General features: G+C 25.3%; 1 protein-coding gene across 1 annotated transcript; it reads left to right on the top strand.

The window, feature by feature from the left end:
• The first annotated feature begins 3,573 nt into the window (after positions 1-3,573).
• Positions 3,574-4,421, top strand: LOC114190648. The gene has a single exon (XM_028079609.1). The coding sequence runs from the start codon at positions 3,840-3,842 to the stop codon at positions 4,152-4,154; it is 315 nt and encodes a 104-aa protein (XP_027935410.1). The 5' UTR covers positions 3,574-3,839; the 3' UTR covers positions 4,155-4,421.
• The last annotated feature ends 6,655 nt before the right edge of the window (positions 4,422-11,076 follow it).

Raw genomic sequence — 11,076 nt, 5'->3', positions numbered from 1 at the left:
CATATACAAAATAAATAAATAAACTATTTATTATCAAATTATAAAAATTATTTATATTTGTTATTATTATTATTATTATAATTTTATTATTTTTTATTATTATAAAAATGTGAACACACGTATATGTTTTTATTAATAGATAATAAGATTTCATTGTATATTATTTTGTATGAGATGAATATTAGTTTTTCAATTGTTGTATATCTCATATATATATATATATATATATATATATATATATATATATATATATATATATATATATATATATATATGTATATATAGTATATTTAACTACGCGTAATTGAACATTGTATCTAGTAATTATAATATTTTAAAATTAATTACTCTGGTATATAAAGAGTTAGTTATTTACTATTTTCTACATTAAGGTGAATCATTAATTTATTGGATTAAGTTAACTTCATTAAAAAATTTAATTTTTTACGAATTATCATTCTGATAATTCTGGTATGTGATTTAAAATTATGTTATCCTTTGTATCAAATTCGTATGAGATAAAGATGGTAGCTCTGATAGTCTCTTGTGTGAAAAAAACATGTATAATATGTGATGATGGATTTAAGGGTAATTAATACAGGTGTTTGCTTCAAATAATTTAAACTGATTTAAGAGGATGTATAGAGACCCTAAAATTCTCATCTCCTCGTGGATGAAGAGATTAGGTGGCCAAGATCACATAATTATAATCTTTTATAATTTTTACTCATAACTTTTAAATAATAATAATAATATAAATTATATTAAGAATAATATTAATGATAATAACATATCATTAACGTTGATATTAATTGTGGAACTAAAACTATTGAAAAACTAATTATTATTATTATTATTATTATTATTTTTAAACTTTATGGATAATTACTAATAATAATAAGAGTAATTATATTAGTAATAATAACAATTACATTAATAATTATTATTATTATTATTATAATTATAGCAATATTGGTAATAATAATAACACTTACATTTTATTTTATATTAATTTTAATCATTGGGGTAAAATTGTAATCTAATAGTTTTATTTATTAAATTATTTTCTTTGTTCATCACATCCATCAAATAATTCATAAACTTTCATAAATTTTATCTTAAAATTCCTTCAATTTCATTTCTCCATTTTCTAATATCCATTCACGCAAATTCATCATTGGAAGCAAACACGGCCTTAAGAGATACTGAAGAAAAAAAAATAAATGTATTTGTGTATTCAAGTGTGAGTTTAAACTCTAAAGTTAAGTAAAAATGAAAAAGTTACGCATCACATAAGGATGAATATCTATAAATTCAATATAAGATTTTAGGTTGGAAGTGATATCGATACTTTAATATGAATTGGATTTATGTTTCATTTGTATTGTATTTTTTTAGTGATACTCCCTCGAAATATCTATAAAAAAGATAGGTTCCCTCTATTCTTTAATTAGATACTCGTTGGAGTTTTTTAGTATTGTTATCTACTTATTAGTAAAGAATTTTTTTATATCCTTCGAAACTAAAAAAAAAAAACTTGTAATATTCCTATTAATTGTCATTAATAAATTTTTTTACTGGATAAAGTTATAGGTTCCATGAGTTATTTTTCATATTGATATTTTTTACATTGCTTTGATGTTTTGATGTTTTGTGATTTCTCTCTTATCTTGGTTTTTATTGTTCTTATTTATTCAGGAAAGAAAACTAACGTGGGTTTTGTTTTTGGTTTGTTATTTTTGTTGTTTTTCAAACAAATATAGATATGATTGTATAGTTATTAAATATTAAATATTATTCTTCAATATTCTCTTACAAAGTTAAAAATAAGATTTAAAACACAGATATAAAAAAATAAAAATAAGAAACGGTTAAACCAGTGAAAGAAGGAAACAAATAATAGACAAGAAGTTAACTTGTTTTTTTTTTTAAAGAAAATAGTTTATAAATTGTAATATTGCATATTGATGTTTTTAGGTCTATAACATAAAGATAAGTATTGCATAGCATTAAAACTGAATAATTAGCGAAACACCAAATCTGAAGAGAGTAAAAGTAGTGACCAATTCCATTTAAAATTGTAAAATATAATTATTTAACTGAACAGCATTTGAATTTATCTAATTTGGTAGCACCTACGAAGATCAAAGTGTGACGTCTAACCTACCCTTACATTTCCTTGTTACTCAACTCTCCCACCCACTGCTTCATCAATTTCAAACCATTCATCATGCTTCATTAATATGATATCAAACAGAGTTTAGAATTTAAATTTTAATAATAGTTCCAACATCACTTAATCTCAATAAATTTTAAGTTAAAATCTAACACGTGAAATTAGAAAAAAAATGACTTTGTCAAACTGTCCCACTCTAGACCAAGTCCGCCAACCCCCTCACGACACAGGCGCAAGTCGTCTCCCTCAGATGATCTCTGCCGTTGAAATTTCAACTGCGACTATCTCCGCCGTACAAAATATTTTGTATACATCAAATTAAAATTTGTTTAAACTTTTGAACCGTAAGCAATGCGATTGCATCACCCAGTTATATCAAAACTGTAAAATATCCTGGACATAATTTCACAGAAAGTTGGCTATGCTTATATTTTGTTTTCATTGTTTTAAGGAGTGTATCTGAGTGAGTGCAAAACGATGTAAATGAGGTTATTTCCCATTCAAATGAAATGCAATAATGGTTATTTCCCATTGTTTGGGTTGAGAATTTTATTTTTTCTACTACAGCTATGACGTTTTCTCCAATGACCCATTCAAAGCGACCTAAATTTGTCTTAATCATACCTTAATACTATCCAAAGACTTCACAGCGATGATTTAAAGACCAGAATATTCTTCATTGACCGCTGATGGCTACGAAAAAATTATTATTACTATTATTATTATTAGCCTTTTCAAACTATTTTCCGAAACTAATTAGCCACCTATATGTTATTGTTTATAGACTAAACATTAATTTATATATCGTTATTTCACAAACCCATAAACTATATTCCTCATTTAATGCATGCATTTGGAAAAGTAATTTTAGCTTGTATGGATTGGAAATAATTAAAAAATAAGAATAAGTGTCGAGATAAAAGAAGAAAATTAAGTATTTTTACAAGCAAGGACAAAAAAAAAGTTATTTATTATCGTGTTCTCGTTCAACCACTCTAGGCACCCACTACGTTATTAGGAGGAGATGAAATCAACGAATCTTACAGGTGGCAACAAAAAAAAGAGTCCACGAGTTTGCCTGCTCGTAACAAATACTAATGGTGCATTAAATTTGTATTTATACAACAATTTTATATAAAATACAAACAATTTACAAAACAGAGGAGGCTTAGTGTAATATGGTAGATTATGTAAAAAAAGAGAGATTAAAAAATCAATACTATAGAAATGAAAAACGGGGTTAATTGTTTATTAAATGTATGTGTAAAATGAAGCTGAGTCAACAAAAAATAAAAAAATAAAAATCTCTTGCCATGATGTTTTTATTTTTTTCACCCAAAAGACCATTAATACCTCCTCATCCACTCCACAAATTTGAACTAAACCCGATTAAGACCAAAGCTTTACGACACCATGATGACTACTTGAGTGATAACAAAAAACAGAACTTAACTCAATCCCTACACGCCAAAACCCATGTCGTTGAACCCAACTTCCCCGAAGCCAAACGGCAAAGATACCGATACTACTTAGGCGTCATCATGATACTACCCAACCAATACACGTTACATTACATAACAACACTGTTATGTACCTATATATAGTCAAAGCTTCTTTATTCCGATTCATATTTCATCTCTTTTCATACACAACATAGCATAAGATGGGTTCATCTGCCGCCACAAAAAACATTGCAGATTCAGCGTCCTGGTACTGTGCCATGATGCTGTTGGGCATGATTCTGTTGGGGTCTGTAAGGGAAAGCGCAGTGGCAGGAGAAGGTGAGGCTGTAAAAGGGAACAACCTCCGTGAAGGACCGTGTGATGAAATCTACGTTGTGGGAGAAGGAGAGACCCTGCACACAATCAGCGACAAGTGTAATGACCCGTTTATCGTGGAGCGGAACCCGCATATCCATGACCCGGATGATGTTTACCCTGGCCTTGTCATCCAAATCATCTCTACCCGTCAATCCTGAGAAACTAACTATTCAAGAGGTGGTGCCTCCTTATTACATTGCAACAAGGTATTTTAGACACGGATTATTCTGCAATTCATTTCGAAAAGCCTTCTTTTTTTCTCAGATCTTAGATTTTTTCTTTTTTTTCAGTATAAAAACCTGTCAAAACCTCTTTATATCTTCTGGTTCAAAGGCTCCGGGTCTTCTTCATTGTATAGATATTTACTCAAGAAAGAGGAAGGAGAAAAAATATATATTCATAGTTAATGGTAGCTTAGTTTCTTACTTTTTTGTTTGAGGTTTTGGGTTAATTTTATCTGTGGTGGCGACCTGGTCAGGTGTGACTTAAAAATAAACTTTTTATAACGATACAAGTACTTTGCTGATAGAAGAAAATAAAATAAATAAGGATACAAGTATTGTTGGATAGCTTTATTTAGGTTGAATTTGTGCTAAGTCAAATTAATTATTTTGAAACTCAAGTTGACTGATTTATTTATTACAATAATCTATTCTTAGAATTATATGTTAAGTGAATCAAGTTAGACTCATATTATACAATGATAAAATACGATGGATTTACTCATCTTTTGAGTTAATTTATTTCTTTTGAAACATTTTATTATTTATAAATAGAAAAAAATACCTTTCGTTTACAAAAAACTTTGATTGAAAAAAAAAAAACTCTTTCTTTTTAAGATATACTCTCGTATCATCACTTTCCATTATGAAAAATATCAAAGCGGAAAACACCGTTTCTTTGAGTTTAATTATACTGCGTTTTTTATCCATTGACGAATAATTAAACTATGAATATATATATATATATATATATATATATATATATATATATATATATATATATATATATATATATGTGTGTGTGTGTGTATGTGTATATATGGTTTATTTGCATATTTTGTATCTAAAAATAATGTAAATAGCTTGTGAACGAATTAGAATGAAAATAAAATCTGAACTTAAAAATTCCGAGTAAAATTATCCCAACCTTTGATCCAATTCTAAAGCGTATATATATATATATATATATATATATATATATATATATATATATATATATATATATATATATATATATATTTCTCGTTTTATAAATTGAAATGGTAGTTTACACGAACGAGTTGTGACAATTCTTGAGTTGGATACGGATGAGCAATTTTTTTTTTTTAATTTCTACTCATTACATTTTCATCCATAATTGTTTATTATTTTAAAATATCAAAAGAAAGCACCAATTACTTCTCTTCCAATAATATCTTTAATAAACGGGAAATTACAGTTCCCTTCATGCTAGTTTAAATAATATTCATATTTTCTTTAATTTCAAATTTGACATTCATTTTCTTATTTTCTTTTTCGGTAAAATGTCATACATACATTCCTTAATTTTTAGATAGATATTCATTCCGGTTATATTTTTAATAAATATATTTTTTTATATTTTAATAAAGTGATACTCGTTTTTGTATTTTATTTAAAAATATTATACTGACTAAAATTTAAATATAAAAATATGAAATTAAGAAGAAAGTTTGACTATTTAATAAATAAAGAAATTTGACAAAAAAATATATTAATGTTTTTAGTAGTAAAATAAGGAAGATGAGTTATAACTACTTGTTAAAAATAATGAGTGTAAATATAACTTAGATTGGTGTATATTTAAAAATTACATGGAGTCTGAGTGATATTTAATTAAAAATATAAGAAGGTAAGATTATGACTTCAAAAATAAAGGAAATGTTAGTGCGATTTAGTTTTTTTTTTTTTTTTTTGGGTGGGAGGAGAAAGAAGTGCAAATTCAATAGTTAAATAGACACTTGAAATTTGATAGCGAAATTAGTTAAACGTAGGCAAATATTTTTATATAATTTTATAGAGAAAGAGAAGAATAATTTTATAGAGGGGAAGTGTAAGATATTTAGTTGTCAAACTCATTCCTCTAAAGCATAGCATGTGTTGATGGGGAAAAAATGATTATTTTTCATCTAACTTTTAGGTATAGAGTTTACAAACTTCACATAATCGCTTTAATATATCTTTGTTGTTTGTTAATTACGTTTCGAAGTTAGTGTAGAGAGAGCAAATGATATTTGTTTAGAAGATATAAGTTATTCCTTAAATTAAAGATTACCCCTTGCCCCATTTTAAGGGCGATTTGAAATGGTTGTATCCCCCAAATAAAAAAGGTTGTTTCATCTGTGAAAAGAGACAATACAAGGAAAAATTGTTTCAAAAAAATTAAATCATGTTTTAAAAATACTCTATTGTAGACGTATACATAAGGAAATTAGGAAGAAGATGCGGCAAGGAGAAGAAACTTAACTATGAATTAACCATCATAAATCCATGGACATTTGTGGTTCACTCGTAATACTTTCTGTCAACATTTTGAGTGGGGAATTGACAAAACCACAGAAGATACAAATCGAAAGAACGATAAAATATTTCAAGAAAATTAAAAGTTAAAATTCAATTGTAAGTTTTCAGAGCATCCAGTTTGATGATAATAAATATATAATTGTTATTTTATAAATTCAAATAAAAGTTATATGGATTAAAATTATTAACATAAAAATTTATAAATTATTATCATCATAAAAATATTATTGTTTTATAAATTAGATGCTTAATTAATAAATATCGAATAAATGTTAATAAAGTATCATAAAATATCGTACACAAGTATGTGTTAAACACGTGGCCTAAATCGAAGTATCAATGCATCAAAATAGTACTCACTAAGCGAGTGGATACACTCGTTGAACGAGGCTAGGAGAGTTTTCAACCATGGTTGTGTTCACTTTGTTTGAATTTTTGATTGGATCTTATAAATAAATCTATACTAATATTTTTATTAAAATTGATATTTTTATTAATTATTTATAAAATTAATAATAAATTATTAAATTTTAATTAAAAATTTAACATAATTCTTAGATTGAATTATTAAATAGAGTATACTTATTATAATATTAATAAAATATAACTATTAAATGTTTTCTTCCAAATTATATTTTAAATATACTAATATTTATAAAATTCACATTTAAAAGTATTACAAATATTTTAGAAATATTAAGTTTATGTTTTACTTTATATTTAAAATTATTAGAAATATTAAATTTATGTTTATTTGACATTTAGAAGTATTATAAATATTTTAGAAATATTAATTTTATCTTTTCCTAATAGTCATATTTTAATCTAAGAATTATATAAAATTATAATTAAACTTAATAATTTACAATTGAATTTCCTAAATAATTAATAAAAATGTCAATTTTAAAAAATACTAGAATAACATTTATATCAAAGTTAAATTTGATCTCAAATTTGGAAGAAACAAAATTATTCCATATTAATAAAATTAAGACTAAATTAAACAAAAATATCGAATATAAAGACTAAATTTAACAAAAAAAAAACCGACACAACTACGAACTTACATGTGACATGTGACATTGATCATGACATGTGACATGATGCTGACGTGACAAACACATTTTTTTATATTAAAAAAAATATAAAAAATAAAAAATTGACAAGTGTCATGCACGCTTCACGTAAACTATTTAAATGTCGTTACAAAAAATATCAAATTGATCAAAATTAATAAAAAATATTAATTAATTGAAATACTAAAACTAAAAGAGAATCAAATTTAACAAATTTGACTATAGAGATTACAAATTAACCCGTCTCCCTGGATATTGTCCAAACTTGTCTCTGTTTTAACAACAAGTTCCCACATTGACTAGGTATGGGTATGGAGAATCCCCGATTTTTTCAATTGGGTATGGGTATGAGGATGTGGATGCACATATTCTCGCTATAATACTCGTCTCCGCCATATCTCCATCCCCGTTTAAATTATTTAAATATTCATATTAATTAAGTTATATATATATATATATATATATATATATATATATATATATATATATATATATATATATATATATATATATATACTTTCTATTTTTTATTTATTCTAATTATTTGGTTTGTCATGAAACTCATTTGAATCAGTATATTTTTCATCTTATCATAACCTTTATGTAATTATGTTAAAATGATGTATGTCAATTAAAAAAAATTATGTCTCACATTTGAATATTTCTTTTATTTTTATTTTTTAATATTTGTATTTATTGTATATTTTCTTTCACATGAAAATGTTTAATATTCTCAATTTAAGTGTTGAATAGCATAAAATTTTCATTTACTATGTAATATGAAAAGAAATTATTTACTTATTATTATTAATTTTTGTTTCATTTGAATAACTCTTTTATTCCGCCAAAAGATTTGTTGTTATTGCTCAACCATTAAGTATATATGTTGATATTTGAAAAGTTTTCTTATATCTCTAAGGTATTTTCATTTTATTATACTATTAATTATACATATGTTTTCCTTTGTGTGATTTCTTTCCATATTTTTTCCAATTGTTTATACGACACACATTTGTTAATTTTTAATATTTTTATTTGTTGTTTTTTTTCATCATATAGAATATTATTTCGATATATTTTATCTTAATATTTATTATTTTCTAACTCATTATAAATAATACTATAATTTTTTCACTATAATATAAATAAATTTTATTTACTAAAATATAAAATGTGTTAATCTTATCATACTCTTAATTATACATTTGTTTTTCCTTATGCGATCTCTTTCAATAGTTTTTCTAATTGTTTATAAGACACACATTTGTTAATTTTTTAATATTTTTATTTGTTGTTTATTTTCATCATATATAATATTATTTCAATATATTTTATCTTATTATTTATTATTTTCTAACTCATTATAAATCATAGTGTAATCTTTTTACTACAATTGTATATAGGGATGGCAACGGGACGGGACGGGGACAGATCTCGCTATCCCATACTCATCCCCGTAAAAAAATTCATCCCCATCCCTGTGATACCCGACTACTACACTAAATAATTATTATTTGATAAAAAGATATGAAATTAATTTTTTTTTCCATAAGATTATCCTTGAGAGAACATTAATAATAACATAACTTCATATTCATATATATAGTATACATCTCTATAATTGTTCATGAAATGTTACAAAAATATGTATTTGTAAAATATTAAGAGTTCTACATCAGAATAAAAGATTATCTATATTTTTAATATCTCCTAAATATATTAATAGAAATTATCCATGAGTCAATCTTTAGAAGATCCACCAATAATATCCCGAACAACTCTCATTGAGCAGGTTCCTCTTATGTTCATGCAACGGGTACATATGAAAGAAAAATATGAAAGGAGTGAGGTCTTTATAAGCCTTAAATATCAATTTTAATAAACTCAACAAACAATGCAGACACCGAGGGCCTAGATTTGGACCTACAACCACAAAACTTATCTTGTTTTACCAGACATATGGATCCATATTTCACTTATGATGATCCAATATGAACATCAAAAGTTACTTTGGGAAGTGATTAGGTAGTTGAGTATTTCTCATAAAACATTGGTACAATCATAATTATTTCTTTCTCGAGAATATTAGCCATTCATCGCCTCATAAAAGAGATATATACTCACTACCTAACCTTGGCGATGCCGAGCAGGTATCGGATAGTCCCAAGTTTGGCCTATGAATATCCTAGTCCAGTGCGCTATTCTGAACTATCCAGATATTCACCTACTTGGTAAAACTTCCTTAGACCCCACCATGGTCCCTGCCTTTCATCCCGCAGTGTACCAAACTGTGACTTTCCAAATACAACCACTTTGACACTGGTTTAATCTCAACTTATTGAAACCAGATTTAACTCTTACTTAACTGACATACTCTTGGATATTTTCAAAGGTCATAAAATGTGATGACTATCAAATCATGTCATTGTATAAACCATACACAAAGAATATAAAACAAAATAAAATGTACATGTAATTTTCTTATATTCAAGCTCACTGAATAAAATAATATTTACTTTCACTTCACATTTTTTTAATTATAAAATAATGATAAAATAAGAATCAAAGCAAGAACTTTAAATAAATAATTAGATAAAGATTAGAACGTTATAAGTAAATATAATAACAAAATATAAATTAAACAGGACCCGTGCGTAACTGGAGATAAAAATAAAATAAGATAAATACATAGGACCAGTGCGTAACTGGAGATAAATAAAATAAAATAAATAAATAGGACCAATGCGTAACTGGAGATAAATAAAATAAAATAAATAAATAGGACCAATGCGTAACTGGAGATAAATAAAATAAAATAAATAAATAGGACCAGTGCGTAACTGGAGATAAATAAAATAAAATAAATAAATAGGACCAGTGCGTAACTGGAGATAAATAAAATAAAATATATAAATAGGACCAGTGCGTAACTGGAGATAAATAAAATAAAATAAATAAATAGGACCAGTGCATAACTGGAGATAAATAAAATAAAATAAATAAATAGGACCCGTGCGTAACTGGAGATAAATAAAATAAAATAAATAAATAGGGCCAGTACTAACTGAAGATAAATAAAATAAAATAAAATAAAATAAAATAAAATAAAATAAATAGGATCAGTGCGTTACTAAAGATTAAATAAAATAAATAAACAGGATCAATACATATTTGGAGATTAATTAAAATAAATAAATAAACAGGATCAGTATATAATTGGAGATTAAATAAAATAAATATAAGAGGATAATAAATGAAAATAAGTTAAATGAAAGTAAATAGAATAATATATGAGTCAAAATAAATAAAAGATTAATATAAAACCCATGAGCTTATCAAGATTAATATATAAGAGCTTAACCTCACTCCCCTTACCTTATTGATTGAAGAGCACACTAATAATATTTGTAGAGGAATCCCTTTGAATCTTTGCTCTAAACTTTATTTCTCTAATTTCTTTT

This window comes from Vigna unguiculata, chromosome 7 (genome assembly GCF_004118075.2).
Source record: "Vigna unguiculata cultivar IT97K-499-35 chromosome 7, ASM411807v1, whole genome shotgun sequence".
Classification (NCBI taxonomy): Eukaryota; Viridiplantae; Streptophyta; class Magnoliopsida; order Fabales; family Fabaceae; genus Vigna; species Vigna unguiculata.
Note: the sequence above shows the minus strand (reverse complement) of the source record. Positions and strands in the feature narration are given on the sequence as shown.

Excerpts from the sequence above, each read along its gene's own strand:
- LOC114190648 (XM_028079609.1), top strand. The coding sequence starts at position 3,840 with ATGGGTTCATCTGCCGCCACAAAAAACATTGCAGATTCAGCGTCCTGG.